Source organism: Haliaeetus albicilla, chromosome 17 (assembly GCF_947461875.1).
Source record: "Haliaeetus albicilla chromosome 17, bHalAlb1.1, whole genome shotgun sequence".
NCBI classification, from domain to species: domain Eukaryota; kingdom Metazoa; phylum Chordata; class Aves; order Accipitriformes; family Accipitridae; genus Haliaeetus; species Haliaeetus albicilla.
In genome coordinates this window covers 26,350,944-26,370,482 of record NC_091499.1, presented here as the reverse complement: position 1 = coordinate 26,370,482, position 19,539 = coordinate 26,350,944, and the positions used below count along the sequence as shown (strand labels likewise).

At 40.7% G+C, this 19,539-nt stretch overlaps 1 protein-coding gene across 1 annotated transcript in view; it reads right to left on the bottom strand.

Annotated features, from left to right (window-relative positions):
• SLC35F1 (solute carrier family 35 member F1) overlaps positions 1–19,539 on the bottom strand; it is a 255,373-nt gene that overhangs the window by 104,082 nt on the left and 131,752 nt on the right. The window contains exon 2 of the mRNA XM_069805117.1: positions 3,961–4,136. Within this exon, the coding sequence (XP_069661218.1) occupies positions 3,961–4,136 (176 nt within the window). The remainder of the gene's footprint in view (positions 1–3,960; positions 4,137–19,539) is intronic.

The following is a 19,539-nucleotide window of genomic DNA, read 5'->3' as shown; positions in this document are numbered from 1 at the left end:
CAAGGCTTTTCCTTTCCTCAATTAATAACAACACACAACCCAAAGGAGTATCTGGAAGTGTCCTGACAAGATTCTGTTAAGCAGAATCCTCTGCCGACGGGGATACTGAGCTGAGATAATATGTGTTAAAACCTTCTTCTCAGCTCAGACGTGTTACCACGGACAAATACAGGTTTTGGCTGTGAACACAAAAGGCATGAGAGGAAGTTACCTCAAGAGAAAGAACTGAGGAAGTCCTTATTACCTATTAAATTTTTGGCATATGAGCCAGATAAAACGTAATGACAGTCATTGCCTCATAATGCTGCATTAGTGACATCAATTTTATAGCATTGTTCTCATACAAAGAAAACTGCTGAAGTATTATATTCGGACCTCAGCAGTGGTGCATTAATGAGCATTGGACTGGAAGCTCTAGTGGATACGTATTTGTGGGTAAGTGGCTACTGACATCTATGCATGCCTGAGCGTGGGCATTCCTAACCGTGAAGAACCTCTGCACTCACCTCTTCAGGGAAATAATACGTTCAACTTAAATTTACATACAACAACAGAAAAATTAGAATTAGCATTTAAATATCCAGAATAAAAGAGAGAGTTTTCTAGATACCAGAGTCAACATTTAACAGAAACTTTAGAGTTCAACTGGCAGAAAAGGGGGTTAGATTTTGCATCAGAAAAATCCCAGTTTGGCCAAATTCTTTCCCTTTTCATGACCACTACTTGAGCAGTATCCACGTTTTAAGGCTCATATGAAAATCTCACAAGAACAGATCTCCTTTAACACTTCTGTCACTGCTTATTTCTGGTCATGAGCACAAAATTGCAATAATGATGAAAAGCCTTGCTCACATGGACTTCACTGCTTAAAACTGTTGAGTCCACTCCATCTAGAGCTACAGGACAAGCTTTTCCTTCTTTTTTCTTTTTTTTTTCCTTTTTTTAACACGGGAATGAAACTTAAAAGTACTCAGAGATTCTGGCACCTGCAGGACTTGTGCATCTCCTATACTGTCCGATCATGTGTGGATTCATTGCAAGGTGGTAGTCCTAATTTTTGCACTCAATAAAGGGCTGTGATAAAATTCTTTTGGAAGAAACCATCTTGATCCACAATATAAAAAGTAGTGGAAGCTGCTGGTGTCTCTGGACTAACTTTAGCTGCTGGAAGCTGGGGATTCACTGCAGAAGGATTTAGTCAGAAAAGCTCAGGAATCAGGAGTTTTAATCATCTGCTAATGACGATTTTCAGAGACTAGTGCAAATTCTAACTTTTCAGTATCACTCAGGATGTTTATACAGTGTGAGAAGATGAACAGTGAGGGAAGGCTAAGCCAAAGGGGATCCACAGTAAACCAAAATTTGGAAGAAGCCTCTAAAGAAAGAGGAGTTCCTTTATGTCCCAGGAAATTATAGTTTTCAGTCCTACAGTGAATTAAGGGTGGTTTTGGCCACCTCAAGTGACGCCTCCTTAGCCAGTACATTTCTGCAAAAACGCCAGAGATTAAGAAAGCAAGCAAAGAAAAAGACAAAGGGATGCAGTTATTTTTGACTACCAGCCAACTTATGATTGTTTGATTTCTGAAGGAGAAAGAGGATAATTTAAAGAATCTTAAATCTTGCATACAGAGTAGGAGAACCACACTTGGAAAAAAAGCCATCTGATGTTCCCAGCACTCAGAACAGAATCGTCCCATATAAAATTAATATCATTATTATGTGATTTCCATCTGTTAACGAAGCCAAACGATTAGAGCTGCTAGAAAAACTGCCTTAGTGGAACAAACACAGATAATGAATTTGAATGAATACACAAGCAAAAAGACAATGTCAGGCTCAATCACTTGGCAATATTAAATGCCGAATAAATGAGTTGGCTGCGTAGTGCTATACCATCCAGCAGGAATGTTATGCTGAGTGCCTGGATCATTGCTTTCATCACTTCTGTAGCCAATTTTGTTCTGGATTTTTTTGGACCAAACTGTCTTTCTTTTTTTGACAGCTCCTTTTCCAGACTATTCCACTGGTACCCTTTATGTTGTGCTCTGGTTGTTCATATGGTCCATATTCAACCGCAGGCCTGTTCAAACACATTCCCCAATCTTCCTCACTTGTCCAGAAAGTATTTTTCACATATTCCTAACACTTTCCTGATTTGTTTCCCAAATCTATCTTACTGGCACAGCAGGTAGCTCTGACAAACTCTCTTTAGCCCACAACTATATTTTTAAACAGAAAATTATTTACAAAAATAAAGTACAGTTTTAATACATATTTTTATATGTGTAAAACAGAGCACTTGATAGCATTTTTGAAATGTTGATATATACCAGGTGTCAAACATTATTCTAAATAAACCCCTGTAATGCACAGCAGTATGGTGGCCCATATATCCTCTCACAAGGTAGAATTTTCAAAAAAGTAAAATCTATTTAAAAGTCATAGAGACTTGGCTTCCACAGTATCTAAATCAGTCCCAAGAAGGACATTTCTGGGACAGAACTTGTGAACATCTAGGCAATCCTACACTCAGAAGAATTATTTTTAAACACAGTTCTCCAGAAAGATGCTACTAATACAAGTTTTAAACCTTTTGCAGAGCAAAGCACGTGGTGATGTTTCCCCCTACACAAACTGAAATACCAAGACAGCGTAACACTGCCTGAGCAATCTCTCCTTATATAAGAGCTGACATTTCCTCCGCAGATTGGCCTTCATCGCTTCTGAAAAATGTCAATGGAGACCAAGGTTTATAAAACTTAAGTTGTACACTTAAGCGCTTTGTGCTGGAGCACAGCGGTATATTTTTGACTGTTCATTTTTTGCATGAAAACGAAATCCTTGCTGTTTTGGAACACTTTATAGTATTGTACCACAAGACTGTACTGTGAGTGAAGAACTTAAGCTTCAGGGTTGCTCCCAAATCATTAAAAGATGTAACATCAAAGAACAAACCAAATATATTTGTTCCTGTAAGAAAATGTGAACCTCTCAGTATGCTGATAAATGTACCGCAGCTTAATACATTTTGTAGTTCTTTTTCTCCATAGAGCCCTTCCCTCCTTATGTCAGGAGAGCCGAGTCAGGAAAGCACATGATATTTTTGCTCTTTTATTTTGCTTCTAATCCACGTGTTCTGTGAAGGTGAATAAATAAAACGACTACAAAAAAAGAGTGGGTGAGAAATGTACTTAAATGCATTCACCTCCCACACTTCATCTAGACATGAAATCTCAAAGGGAGGGATGGGCAGGAAAGGCACAACCCCCCCTATATTATGCATAGACTGTCGAACAGAGGATCATTTGATACACAGTACCAAGGTGTACTATAATGCATTTCTCACTTTGGAGGTCAGATTGGTTTCACAGGCCCTGTCCCAAAGCAGTGGCAGGGCTATAAGGCTGCTCTGCCCACACAGCACCCCAGAGAGACAGCATCCCAAATTCCCTCCCTTCACCTCCTACTTCCCAATGGCTAAAAATTGGCTGCTATTTTTTTCTAACAGTAGGTGAACTATTGAATTGCCATGATCAGCAACTAGAACTAGCAAGCTCTTCTTTGCTTGCATCTGAGCTCTCCTTAGCCCATGTAAGATGTAAAGCATACTAATATTTCCCAGCAAGGCATGCAGTCAAATCCAAAACAAACCCCGAGTGTGTGGTTGTGGTGCCAGAGAGGCAGGTGTAAGAGGAGCATTCCCATAAGAATAGTTAGGAAGTCAAAAGTGCTGATGTTTCTTTTTGGTTTTAGGCAGCACCATTATCCTCGACATCTGCTGATTCATTCTTTGCTACTGAAGATTTGTAGGGTTTTTTTCAGTTCATCCAATATGTATTGCTAGGTAAAGTAAATATGTAACAAAAGTTAATGGGTTATGTGTCTAAATCACATTGTTTGTTGTTCTGCAAAAGCCTTTATCCTTGCTGTTTTCTACAAAACAGTTTCAGAGGCACTTACCTTGTCTGACAGCTAGCGTTGTTGTGTAGACCAAGAATAGAAGGATATAATTGAGGAAGCTCTGAAAAACAGGTGTGTTGGCATGGAAATCTTCTGACAAATACTTGCTCGTGAGACCAATGCCACAGATAAGGAGGGAGAGTACCTGGCCAAGTGCCACAGACAGCAAGAGATCCCTAAAAGGAATGAGAAAAACACAGACATAAACCACTCGGCCTCTTCGTCAAGGAGGAAATGCTCATCCTCCTCCAGGAATCATGTTCGACAGAGCTATGACATGGGAAGAAACATGATGCTTCAGTCAATGAGGGATCTGCTGGGTGTAGCCGACAACGTTTCCATTATTTCTGCTCTTATCACCAGCTTAAACATTGTCCAAACACACCAGCTTTTATTCACATATTAAGCAACAGCAGATGGTACATCTCTACCATTTAATTTTGCATTTCACATTTCACAAAGGATAAATGATAGTTTAAACCAACCAAAATACAGCACTGCTTCCTTTGAGTATCTTCCCTAACAGAAAGACCCAGGAGTATCATTCAGACAGAGTGGGAATCACAGCTCTTCCCAGACTTAGTAGCCACAGAGAAAAAGCAGAGAAAGGATTTTATTGTGTTTCACCATCAACGTGAATCTACCGTATAACTTCCTTCCCCTCATTTCACTTCCATCTCATCATATAAACTATTCTTTCCATCTACCATGCAAATATATGTCTCTTTTCTTTCATCTTTGTCACAGCTTACTTCCTCTTCTGTTTGGCAGGAGTGGGACATTCCACTTTTTCCCTTCCTGTCTCCTTCTGGTTCTTAAAAATGCATTTTCTGGTTTGGCTTCTTGCTTTAATCTGTTTTCCTTGACTTCGATCTCCAGTCTCCTCTGCATTCCCTTATAACAACGTTCCCCATTCTCTCTCCCCACAGGTGTCCGATAGTTGCTACTTTTGTGCATGTTCTCTGCGCTTCCTATAGTTTTCTCCTCTTTACTTAAGAAACCACTATATCTGAAAGCCCTTTTCCCTTCCAACTATCTTCATCTCTTTTACTCTTCTCGCAGAATTTATTACCTAAGCACACAGCCCAATTCAATCCAAACAATGCTCCTTTTCCAATTTTTCTCACCGGATCTCCTACACCTACACCGACAGCACAGGAATATGTGTATTTTTTAAATTACCCTTAAGAGGTTTCCCAGATTCCCCACGTGTCAGTACTTTCGTGCTGACCAGGCTTGCTCCACAGCTACGCTTTCCCATGCAGAAGCTGAAATGCAAAAGCATTGGCCTGGAAGAGGAGCGAGCGTGACGACTGCAAGGGAGAGCAAAAGGACATCCAACGGGGACATTTAGTCCAAGCCCTGCCGGCTGCTGTCACCAGCCCCCAGAAAAGAGGGGCTGTAGGTCCCTGGGGAACCCACGAAGGAGACGGGAAGGCGGGAGAGGAGCACGCTCTGCGGCGTCTCGTTAGAGCCTGGTACGAGGAAAGAGGATTAGGCAGTCCTAAGGGAGTAGAGGACGGAGGGCAGCACTCAGCTGTAACAATACTTCATGTGTGTTCTCCTCTGCCTGACAGTTAAAAAAAATTACTTCAAGGCTGCTTTGCTTTCCCTGACAGATTTCCCTGACCTCGGCTATGCGTATTCGGCAGCGATGAGCATCTCTGCTCTCGCAACAAGTTTCCTGGTAAACTCAAGTGTCAAATTTGTTTCCCTGTTTCTCATAAACAATCCTCCCACTAATGTGTCTCTGTGTCAGTCATGGCGTGATTCAACCAAACAGACAGCAGAAAGCAGAGGGAGCTGGGTAGCTATATTCAGCTAACATACCTTGCTGACAAACAGCCTGACACAGATAGTAAGAGAACAAACTTTATTGTGCTAAACCCCGTGTTTTGACGGGAGACTGCTGGATAAGTAGCAAGTAAGGCTCCACAACTGCTGCCTCCACTTTCACATTACTCACTCTACTGTGAAACATAACCACGGGAAACAAACATACTCCACAGAGATGACATCTGAGACTACGATGCGAATGCTGCCAAAACTATGGATCCTCAGTTCCTGCCGTTACCTGCTATGTGGTTGACGTGGAATAGGAAATTTGAATAGTGACTGCAATTTAAATCCACATATTAATCTCATAAACTTCATTTAGTTGGATAGTGTTTCCTACGTCCTTCTCCTGCAATGAAGTTTCATACAGGGCTCTCCTCTTGCCTACTGCAATTTTTGTAGTTTTATTTCATTAGTAAATTAACGGTTCGCAAATCTGTATCTCTAAATGTGATGCCTGCTTTACACAGGATGTGGTGGTTATTAGCCGTTCTCTATATCTCAGCTATGCCCATGAGCTAATGTTGTATTACATCCATTGTGGGACTGCATCTGTTCTGGAAAGAAGCATCTTGGATCCTACTTAGATTAACAGAAAGCTCAATATATCCTCACTCATGAAAGGATTTTCCCAGTAATATATTTCTTGCTCCATATGGCAGTTAGCTGTTGGACATCACTAATCATTACATTTTTTCAGACTGGTGGGAAGCTCGATGAGGTCTTATAAAAGGCATAACTTTTTTATCTCAGCTCTCTATATTCAGGTGTGTCACCAGGCCTAACCAGGCAGTACTGACCTTTGTATTAAAAATCCAACCAACAAAAAATGAAAAACACCAGGTAATTTTTCAAGGCTGTGTATGATAACTATAGCCCTCTCTGACGTACGTTTTGATTCCATCATTGCCATTTTGCAATTTATAAAACAGATGTATTTTTTTCATAGTTGATTCTTTGGCAAGTCATTCAACCACATCTACAGGTGGCAGTTTTCCTAAAGAGTTCAAGCAGCTGTCTACAGCCTTATATATATATATATATAGCCTGTCATCAGCTTCTATATTTTACATTTCATAAACATACAAACAAGAAGGTAATTTGAGGTAATTCAAATATTATGGTCTTCTTCCTAAGCAGTCATTTAGAATAGCTTTCTATGTCTTCTGTCAATTACAAAATATGTCAAAAATTCCATTCACTATTATATTACTGAAGTCATCAATGAAGACAAAGGGTAATTAGGAGTTCAGTAAAAACAGACATGGACAAGAATCAAGACTATGAACCTGAACACCTCCAAGTCTGTAGATAAAGGTTGGATGTGGATCAGAGTAAAATCTCTGTAGCTTGAAATAGCCTTTAAGTAAAAATTGTCTTTTGAATAACAACAGAATGTAAAAAACAAAGAAAACTACTTTGTGGAAGACCAGTGCAAGCAGCACTGTCAATGCCACCGGCTTTCAAAATACTGACTGCATGAATGATATTGGAATATGTACTGCTTGTCTCGATTTTGCCACACATTTGGTATTTTTAATTATGTAAGAAAACTCATCCTGAAATCAAGATGTTGTGTTCCTCTTTCAGTCAGAACTTAGTTAAACATTTCACAGATGATGGATGACATAGAAAGATACATGTCTTCTTTTATTCTAATCTCATCAGTGCAAAGAGTAGCATAAGTTAGATGTTTAAGCAGAACTAATTCAAATGTCCATGAAGTGCTCAGACTTCAAGCAAAGATGATCCATTTTATACAGTATAGTTATTCCTAAGACTGTTCATGCCCACATTAAACTCTCCTGCCATACCTAAAGGTATGTTGACTACAGGCATGAATGACATGTAGCAACACAGAAGATTTGGTATGCTCCCCTTGTCTCATCACTGTGGGCTGCAACAGACACTAACCACTACCATGGAAAACAGGTGAAATGAACAAATAAAAGAAATCAAAGCACAAGATCAATAAAATGCTGATTTTTACCTTGGGTGAGTGGAAGAGAACAACTCATCTGTCTCCAAGCAGAAAAGTAGAAACAAATCTTAAATTATTTGTTTTAGTTAGGGACAATGTCAGCAGCAACAAAGAATAGTACAATGTTTGGATAACCCTAATAACCAATGTAAGATACCTGACTTGTACAGAAAATGCCTGGTAGCATTATCTGTATTTAATTTCTCCTGCCAACAATGATCTAATAATACAAGAGTCTTAGCTCCTGAGCCTTTAATACCTGGATAAGAATAATGACATACCCATTCTTTTTTAAGAAGAAGAAGCAGCAGCAAGCAAACATTAAAAAGAAGCTTTCAATGGCTGTGGAAAACCTACCACTTCCTTTAGACAGAGCAAAAAGCCACTAACTCACTGCTGTCATCTCCCACACTCATTAGTATCTTTCCTAAATATCACAGTGCTGTTGAAATATGCAACATGGTTCCTATCTGCAACACCTTCCCTGTTGGTTTTCATAACTTCCACCACTCAAAGACTGGCAAAAAGGATGATTTCCTCCCTAAGCCCTTAGTCTATCATGCTGGCTTCAGTAGGACGTTATTCACTAAGGAAGCAACATTCATTCCTACCTTGAAGAAAAGCTGTATGGTTTGAGGGCCCTCAAACAGAACACCAAGAAGAGTCTCTACAAAAAGCTTTATAAAAGTGAGGTTTTCTGCCTGTCAGGGTCCAATTTCTCTTTAGTTGAGTGCTATTCTATTTCTCTACTTGTGTTCTATGTAAATCAAAACAAAGCAATTCTTAAAAAATCCCATTTTGCCTCACTAAGATCAACAGCATCTTCTCAAGCCGAATTAAAACAGGTGAAGATCTTCAGCTTGTCTCTAAACTTTGATCTCATGAACACAGAGAATCATAGAGTCGTAGAATCACTTAGGTTGGAAAACATCTTTAAGATCATCAAGTCCAACTGTTAACCTAACACTGCCAGGTCCACCACTAAACCATGTCGCTAAGCACCACATCTACCCATCTTTTAAATACCTCCAGGGATAGTCAGTCAACCACTTCCCTGGGTAGCCTGTTCCAATGCTTGGCAACCCTTTCGGTAAAGAAATTTTTCCTAATATCCAGTCTAAAGCTCCCTTGGCGCAACTTGAGACTATTTCTTCTCATCCTATCGATAGCCATTCACTAATAGAGAGCAAATAGAAGACATTCTTCCCCTGTAAACCAGCAATTTAGGGCCTGCTCCTTGATTTTTTTTGCTTGAATTAAAATCCTTCATTGGAACCAATCAAATTCATTTCACTGCAGCCACGCTTGCTAGTTAATCTGTCCAATGCCTCCTATGGAGTCAGATGGGTATTGTGAAGAAAGAAGTAGGTGAGAATTACTCCTAAACCTCCAGGTGTCACACTGCTAGGCATGTATCATGGGGTTTTCATGATATCGTAACAGAAATTAAACAATACTTCTTTATCGCCTCTTCAGAAGTGGAGCCAGAAGACAAAGCCTCTTCTTCACATTGGGAGCCATTTAATTCTGTTTAAATGCCTGGGCTGGTAGCTGCTGTGCATCATTTTCACTTGTTCCTCCCGGCATGTGGAAATTTCTGTCACTTGAGTTTCTCCTTGTTTATCAGCCATGATAATGCTATAAACTTCTGAAGGCAGACATTCTCATCAAAGAACTCTGAAGTTAGTGCTTGGTTCCTAGCACATACACACAGGCATGGTATAAAGTACTAAACAGCTAACCTCAGGTTCTCCAGTAATTATTTTTCATAAAGTTAAAACATTTACCTTTGACTATGAGTTCATTTCCATGTCCTCCCCAGAACATTAAAACTCCATTCACAACACAAAATCAATGCAATACAACATTCAGAAGGGGCCACACAATCACAGCTGCTGTACGCTGGAGCACCAGTGACATGCAGAGTGTGGCCAAGTGATTTAAACATTCAGGCCTGTTTTATTCTGACACTAAATCCTGTTTTAAAGCACTCTCCATGTCAGTTTTCTTTTAACTTAATTGCTTTCTCTCCTCTCTTTTGTACTTTATTTGGCCTCTTTCCCCCGATAGGTCCCCACTGCATCAGTTAAAGAGTACCTCAGAGGGTAAAGAACAGAGACTACTGCTACTTTGAATCTCTAGCATGAGGTGTGTTAATCCTTCAGCATGCCACAGGCTCCAGCAGATGAGTGACTGGCACTCTGTTCCTGAGCTGAGATTTCACTGGAGGAACACATCTGTAAAGACTGCTCCATAGCACCGTTAGAGCGGGCCTGCAGGCAGGACCACGGTTTCTCCGTGGTGGTAATGACTGCTATACAAAGTTATCACTCCAAATGTTCCAAGTGTGTATTTAAAAAAAGAAAAAACAGATACACTTCATTTAGAGACTGATTACTGCTATGCCATAGCGAAGTTGATGATGTCTGTGACAGCACTGTGATTTTGCCAAGCTTCTTCACTTGACTGCATTTTAGTGTGTTTCTATAAAAGCGCAAGGAAAAATAAAACAAGGTCTTAAAAACTTTACTTTGATTTAAAGTGAGCTGAAGTTATGCCCCTGTAAGAATCCAGTCAAATGTATTTAAATGCTTAAAGGTAGATGTGGAATCTTATCTTAAACACCTATCCCACCTACAGAAATGGTTGACACACATTACCGTAGGAAAAGCAGGAACCGCACACATGTCAAAACCTCCAATTCCAAAGCCGCCCCCCCACCTACCCTGGATGTAGCTGCTTCCACTGTGGCTGAGTTCTGAAGTTCCCACAGCATCCCGCATTTGAACAGCTGCTTAATGAGGGCATGGACATTGCTTGCATATTTTGCTGTTCATACTTAATGCACACAGAGGCAGCTTGTGAAAGAATAAATTAACAACATTTGGTAAAACTTTTTTTCAGGACAATCAATTGAACTCTCATTAAAAGCAAAAGCTGCAGATTTTCTAATAGGTTTTAAGCATATGAAGCCTCCTATCAGTCCTGCATTGCTGTGAAATCGATTGCATCTAGAGAACATGATTCTACACTAATTTTGCATCTTTTCTTATTTTCCCGTTATTCTGACATGTCTGTTACACAGGGGAGAAATTCTACAAGTTGGTACATGCAACCCTTCCGTCCTCTCTGCCTCTCTCAATAAGGTAAGGCTTACAGCAAGTATCTTCAATTAATGCATCAAAGCTGCTGCACGCTGCTTTAGAGCAATTTACAGAAGTTGTCACAATATTCTATAATAAAATGTTCATAGCACTGAACAGCAACCAAGTTCCCCCACATATATACTGATAATAACACCATTGGCACATGTACCACATTTATTCTATTAGTCAACTATTCCCATAGTGTATGTTCTCCACAACCATACTAGAAGGTGTCTCAAGAAAATATAATGGTCTTGAAAGTCTAAACAAAAGATTTTTTTAATAATTCTGGTAAGGAAGAACAAATCAACCTAAAATATTTTTGGAATATAAGCATCAAGCCATTGTGCAACAGTGAAATACCAAAGACTGAATCCCAGCTAAACTCTTATACTGCATTAGAATATGAGTAACTCTAATATTAATGTACAAATCAGAAAGTGAAACCCACGCAACACCGAGCCTATCCATCAGTTAATTCCTACTGAGTCACTATTTTGAAATCTTCAGTTGCACTTAAATGATGTATAGGCTTTGTACTGGAACTCGGCACAAAGGGTGAATTTTCTACATGGTGAGCTGCAGAGTACCTCAAGCTCCCACTGATGCTCCAAAGAAATGAAGATTCTCTGCAGTATCTTGAGAGGATTAGCTCTTTATTTTCCAAACGTGAACACTTTAGTCTCTTTACGAGAGGACAGTACTGTGGACTCCACGCACCTCAAATCTGAAGGCTGGTCTGAAAAGCTCCAGGCCTTGACCACCCTACGCCTATTTTTTGAAGAAAACCCAGCAGAGGAGTAAAGCACTACCCAAGAGTTCCTCATCTGTTTTCTGCTCCATATCCCAACTAAGCTAAAAAAGACATGGTTTGTTGTTGTTGTTTTTTTTAACCAAGGCTTTGAGCCCTTCCAGGTGGGCCAGAAGTACAAGATCAATTCCTTCTCGCTGCGGTTAAAAGTCTCTATGCCTTAAGCTGGGGAGAGGAGGGGAGCTCTGCGCCTTCTTGGTCTCGCCACCCTCTCTGGCCAGCTCCCCAGCTCACCACCGCCTCCTCATTTGCACTGCAGCTCTAGACCAAACCTGATGGATAATATTTCCTCAGCGTAGCTCCATATTGCACGTTCCCAGTTACCCGTGACGTTTCTGTACCAAGTCACCGACCTGGATGGGCCCCAAAGGAGGGAAGCGGGGTTGGTTTTTCCTTCAGCGGCCCCAGGGAGAAGGTTGTGGGGACGGCAAGGGCTGGGCAGGCAGAGGAGAGTCCCTGCACGAAGCCGAGCTCATGCGGCGTCCCAGGGACGGCCGTGAGGAGCAAGGAAGGGACAACCAGACCTGGCCACGCGGCTGGTGCCTCCCAAGAGCTGGAGAAGCCCCATCAGTCACCGCCTCGACTGGAAGGACACATGGGGCCGGGGAGGGCTGCGCGCGTTTCTTAGTCTTCTTTTGGCTTTCCTAGTTGCTTTGAGGTTTTTCTAGTTAAAGCATTAAGGTTCTAATTTTTATTCAAACACAACTGGGCTTGAATTTAGGAGTGTTTTGGGGGAGCTCACTAAAATTCAAGGTCTAGGTACATCTGCCCCAGAGCCGTGGCTGACTCAGGCTCTGCTGCTTTTAAGTGACAGCTTGAGGGAGCAGCACAGATTGCTGGCTTCGGATGACAACAAAGCACAATCATATTCAGCAAGTCTTGGGAGTCTCTGGAGCAGTTTCTTAAGATGAGATCTTACCTAATAAATTTCCCAACTCTTGTACATTGCCAATTACAGCAATTCTTGAAAATGGCTTTCATTTATTATAAGCTTCTACCCCAAGTTCACACACACATGTGCTCATAAATATGTGTGGTTTACAATTCCTTAATAAGAAAGGAACTGGAATTTTTAAAAGATTATTCTTACACATATAAAACTTAACCCTGCACTTAATGTTTAGCAATAATACTGCTAAGACAATCTGCTGCACTGACCGTTAAGTGCAAAGAAGGCACTTTTTAAAAAAGTTTTGCAATAAGAAATAGATTCAAAAATAGCAAAGGAAAGCACAGTGACAAAATTTCCATGCTATTATCTTGACAGACTCCAGTGGTAAATCATTACAGGCAAATTGGAGGCAGGAGGGTGTGTTTGTCCAACTTGTTAATAGTCAGCTTCATCCTACCAGTGAGCCAACAAAAAAAAAAAAAGCAAGTTTATCCTAAAAACATGCCTAGGTTTTGAAACAGCCAGCTGTCTTCCAAACAGCAATTTCCTAGCGCTTTTTTCAGCTACTAATCACAGGACTTGGAGCACCACAGGCTTTTTCTCTTTAAGAATGAAGGTCTCTCCATATACAGTTCTTGGCAACTTCCCAGTCTAGGGAGCATTGGATAGACTGAAAATATTCTAATCTTTCTGATGGAATCGAAAATATAATTATAGATGACTATGTGACAAAAGAATTGTATTTCAAGTTATTTTGGCCACGTAAACTGACTGAAGCTAGCTACAGCCCATAAACTTTTATAAATTGTCACTGTCTACCCAAGTATGACTAGAGAAACTAAGACTCCTAGATCTAAAGATTTGATCTAGATTGGAATAATAAATGACAGAAGTAACTTTCCACACAAGAGCTTACAAAACTAGTTACAGACACTAATTGAGGAATACAGTACTTTTAAATAAGTAACTCTTCTTCCATAATTTTCCAAAAATTAATTCAAAAAGTGATATTTCCAGTCTTAGAAATAGAACACGGGACTCAAGTATGGATAAAGAGTGAGCTGTAATTCCTCAGGCTAGAACTCCATATGAAATGTGACAGCTGCTGAAAATACGAAAGCTAGGCAGTCATTGGGCTGCTGATCACCGTTATTTTTGTAAATCAAGAATAAAGCACACAAATAGATGTCTTTTTATGAGATAGATATTCATTCTTACTCTGTTCCAAATGCACCAGTTTGAGCTTTCAGCTGTTGGAGGTAACTGGGACGTGGTAGAACTGATGCCTGTCTCTTGGAGAAAACGGAGTTCTCCATCAAATTTCATTAGTTCATCTCACTTGCAGTGGTTTTTATGCCTGAGGCTCAGGACATTATAAATACAGTGATGAATGTCTTTAGATAATATGAGAAACAGTTTTAAAAGTTTCAGTTCAGTTGAGATCATCATTAGCTCCCAGTTTTCTCAGAGGAGCTGAGAGCCTACAGTAATAGACCTGGATGATTCCCAGCATCAAGAAAAATAGCTCACTAGTGCCCTAAGAAGTACAACATCACTTCTTATTGCTCTCTTGCCATTACTGTACAGTGCTAATACAGTTTAAACTGATGGGGGTTTATGGACTAAGTCTTACAGCTATTGGGAGACAGTTGACAAAGAAGGACGTGAAAAGCATTACAGCTTCTGCTATACCCCTGCCACTGATAAGCCAATCTTGATTGAATGCTCTGATGGAAAACAAGTTTAAATGACTCAAGATTCCTCAAGTGATAGATGCCACTGTAACTTAATTCAGTGTTGTCAGAAACAAGAAGTACGGGCTTGGAAAATTAGGCAGAGTTCCTAGAAAATGGTATGTATGTGAGTCAGTATGATGGTATGATGGATTATTTCAGATTTTTCCTGATGCTCCTGAAAATTGCGAAAGTTGTTCCTGAATTTCTGTCCTTGTAAAATGCATAACTAAACATATGCACTTCTGCGCATCCACAATTAGGTACCTAAATCAATTATAGTATATTTGTTTCTCCAATAAAATTAGAAGTTAAAAAACCGACAGGTATGAATATTGAAAGCGCAAAGGTGCATCTATGCAGATCATGGCTGGCTTTTGGAGAACTAAAACTAATTCAATTATTACAAGGTGTAGAATTTTTTCATATTTTTGTTTATATCAGCACATCTGCAAAATGCTGATATTAAATAACAATGTTCATTCTAAAGAGCATTTAATATCTAATGTAAAAGTTGAATTTAAAAATCAAACTCATTTGCCTGGATTTTGCAAAATCTTTTGCTTGGCTAAAACTAACTATATATAATGCTTCAGAACACAACTTTTTTTTTTTTTTTTTCCAACTTTTCTGGAAAGTATCAACAATGTTTTCAATAACATTGAAACATAGAAGAACTGAAAAATCCCTGCTTCAGTGGGCCACATTTTCTCCCCAGGTAGGCATGTGCAATTCCCATAAATTTGAATCTTCTTTTCAGTAAGCTGCAACTATCATCTACATGCTTAAAATGCGTAAAAGAAACCTTACAAAAAATGTCCTTAAATTGGCCCCTGCATATTGGCCCCTTAATTGCACCCCTGGTACAGAAAGACAAAGGATACCCACATTAGCATGTCACTGAGGATGGCACTGAGCTGCTGCACACTTCCCAAATCTTCAGCTACTTCAAAGGAGAGATGCTTGTGTGCCTGTGGCTCTTTCTGACTTCAACTCTTCAAGGCCCTGACCTTCTTTCACTGTTTTCTATATGTGGGTTAGTATTGCTGCTGCCTCGTTCTGCAGCCCCTCAAGCAGGAGTCATGCTCAAAGTTGCTTGCTCATGGATATTATGATGAATGCAAGAACGTTAAAATTTTATGCATTTTTTTTCCCCAACAGTTCTTTAATGCACGGAGGCCAGGATGTTCTCCTTTTGGTTGAGTGCCTTTCTCTACCCTCTTCGTGCCTGTGAAGGTTGCATACTTAAGTTTCATGGTGGCACAACTTCATTAAGGAGGAACAGAAAACAGCCCCATCAGATCTACCTCTAATCTGGTGGTTCATACACCACAGGAGGTAGAACACGTGAATCGGAGTCCTCAGAACAAGACTACTGAAGCCACTTAGGCAAACAGTTTAAGGGTTCAGCTGTTCCACAGAGCTGGGTACCAGCTTCTGGAAGAAAAGTTTGTGCTCCAGCTCCAGAGGAACTTTGGAGGCACAGCTGGAGAGTGAATTCCTGGTTTAGGTAGGTAACTACCCCAGGGCTGTGGCAATGAAGGATTTCAGTAGGCTGCACCCTTCCTGGCCCAGATGGAGCAATTCTGAGTGCTCTGCTTACAGGACTTGAAAGGTGTTGAGTTTCCTTCTACGTCTGCTACTGGTCCTTTCTAAAAACAAGGTCCCTCTAAGGCATTTCAAGTTGGGTGCCCAGAACTGATACAGTGATAACCCGTACTTGCTTTCACAGGTCTTCTCTGCCTTTCTACTTCTGCGATACCACAGGTCTGAAAGGAAAGGAAGCACTCGGTGAAAGGGGCCACTGCAAAGCCAACCTCCCCAAAGTAACGCGAATTGCAGGTACTTCTCCCTCTCCTTGCTTTTGCTTTTGCTGTTTTCTCACTACACAGCAGTGATGGCCATTATCCAGCCAAAACTGCATGGGAGGTCCAAACTTCTGCATCTGCGTTTAAATTTCTATTCCATAAAATTCAAAAAGAAAAAAGATATTTTGAGCGGAAATTACAACTGGAGAGAATTTACCTCCTCCTAAATGAAAAGCACAGTTATCTGCAACACAGAAGTTCTTCGTTTTTAGGTATGAGTGTGATGGTTCTGGCTTACTGCTCTACCCCTAGGCTCCAAGATAAATCTCTCCCTTCCTCTCTTCCTTTCAATTTGGTGAGACAGCATGACTGCCTCTGTCAGCACTGTAAATTTACTACAGACCTGACACACAATGATGGAACAGGCTCAGCTGTAAAAACATAAGGGCACTGATCTCATTTTTGCTGGTTTTAGTAGAGTTTAAAATTGCAAGGTGTTGGAGATAAAACACAAATGTTTGTGATCTGGGAAGGTGTCAGCTGTCCATTTTTAGAGGGTCAGGACCAAGATATTCCTGGCCTACAGGATCCTGCTGTGGTGCCAAACGTACGACCAAAGTCACTGATGACCTAAAAGATGAGAATGATGACTCACTTAAAGTAAAACGAAACCTGTGAAGAAAGGGGAGCCGTAAGGTCCTCTTGCAGGAGATAAACAGGGTCTGACATCTTGACAGAGCATTGATCTGCCTACACTCCCTGCCTCCCAGGTTGCTTTACTGCAATTTCTTCACAATATTAGCATCTATATTTCGGATACGCAAGAAAAGAAAACGCAATCATGCACAATAGATATTCTTAGTGGGATTTGGGTATATTTTTGCCTTCCCAGCACTGAAGCGGTGACAAGCAGGCTGTAACCAGGCCACCAAGGGTCTCCTCAGTGTGTGTGGCCTAGACACCATCTCCTTCCAATACACAGGGCGACGGCAGGCCAAAATGCACTCCTGAACCGGGAGAACATAGATCAGAATCGACATCCAGCTGCAGTAAATGAGATCAGGCTCATGAGGCTTTCCCAGTTACGCTGGGAAGTTAATCAGCACCATGCTACTCTCCTGACGGCGGCGGGTACGGCGGAGGCATGGGTCTCTTCTTCCCCTTATCCTTCAGGTGTGCCAACCTGGAAAATGGCACTCCGGTATTATCCCCTGGGTGGCTCTGCATGTCGTGCTTCCCCAGCGGCACTCATCCTGGTTCACCCTCCTGCACAGATCAGAGCAGCCTGCACGAGCTGAAACTACCCTCGGAAGCAGCCCGGCTCCTGTGAAGACAGCCACCAGCTCAGGCATCGCTCCAAAACGATGGCTTCTCACAAATGGAATAAAAAGTCCATTGGGGCGCAGGGAGGTTTCCTCACAGACCAGCTGCTTTTCTTCAGCAGAGGATCTTTCACCTCCCAGCCATTTACAAGCATGGTCACAACCTTCAGCTGGCAAGTTTATTTTATTTCCCTTCCCAGCACAGCTTAGACCTGTGCTTGGAGCGAAGAGAGCAGGGGGTCAGTCTGACAGTTGAAATGAAAAGTGTGAGGAAAAATCAGGGATTACATCATTTTCTGTGCATGAATGACATTTGAGACACTCTGTTCTAAAGCTTTACACAGCTACTGTTACAAAAATACATGCATAAATACACCGCTAGCATTAAAAAGAAGAGGAAGAATTTCTGCATTACTCAATAGCAATTGCTCTCCAGAAATCACCCCTCTGAAAGGCATCTAAGGCTGTAGGTGTAACTGATGGATGAAATCCCAGCCTTGGCTCTCTGTTTCCTTGCCTTGGAATAGAACTTAACCATTAAACAGGATTTCACTGCAACAATATGTATTTCATTTTCCATTGATTTTTTTTTTTCCTAGTCAGAAATAAGGGAAATGGAGAAAAGGCAGAAATCCTCTCATAAACCGCATAAGTGAATCAAATGACATACCCATCACATACAGCACATGCGCTGGGTCAAGGGATTATATTCATGCAGGCCACACTGCAACGTGATTGCAAGTATCTTACACGTTGCTTTTGAGCAACATGGACTGGTTAATTTATGTGTGGAAGGGATTATCTGACAAGGGCCACATGGGGCTATAAAGCACCTAAATACCTCATAGATGTAAAAAAAGAAATTAGCTTTTCACTTCCTTCCTTAGTTTACTTATGGATTAAACTAAAATTTAATTCAATTGGAATTAAATTATTCTGTATAAGTCAAATGCTTTTGTTTATGAAGCATTTTGAACGCACAGTTTGAACGCACAGATCCATACTTATATCTGATTTAAGCAGGTGCAGCTGATCTGGGAGCTCCCAGCACCAGTGACCCGAGGCTGAGACGGGGCTCACCATGACTTGGGAGCACGCTTTCCTAAGGCCACTGCACTCAATCCTCAGTTTCCCACACGGAAATTTGTCTGCGAGTCAAAATATCCTGGCGGCCTGCCCAAGCAGGAGCAGGGAAATCCAGAACAAGACTGAAAAGTTGTCGAGACTTGTGAAATAGAACAAATATGATTTACCCAACGGGCCATCATTCTGCTTTTTCAGATTCTGTTCTTTACAAAGATTTATTTTCTTGGGAAGACACATTGAGAGGACATCACAGAAGACTTTTTGCAGCTGCAAGAACATCTTTACCAACAAACCCCAAATTTGGCATGACAATGGCCCTTCACGTGTTCAGCTTTACATTAAATTAATGAGGAAGATTTTTTCTCATTGTGACTATTTTCCTATTGCTCCTGAAGTCTGATCACTAGGCCAAGTGCCTGGACAGACATCAGAGGGCTTTGCAGGGGAAATTATCTGAACAAAACAGTGGCAGTCAATGAGAAAGTTTTGGTATCGATGGCCATCAAATCATGCCACATTGCTGTTACAGCTTCCTTACTGCATGCATCTTACTATGCAAAGGTAGGTGGTATATGGCCCTTCAAACATGAGAGCAATCTGAGAACCAGATACTGGTTTTTGCTAGTTTTCAGTTTACACTGTTGGGAAGTATGACACTTCACCTGTGTGTACTGTACAACTATGAGAGGTACAGAATATCATCATTATCATATTAAGGTGTACATATAAATATTTTCATGCTCAACTAATATGATTATGTATATGCAGGCATACTTGAGAGGTATCATGGGACCAGAAGAGAGAGATTAATCTTGTAATTAATTGTGTGCTTGAATTTAATTTATATGCTTTTATTATTTAGTACCTGTGTCAACCACTTAATTTGCCTGCAAATCATTTTCTTATATAATATTAATGGAACATGCTATACTGAAATTCATCAAACTATGGAAATTAGAGATTA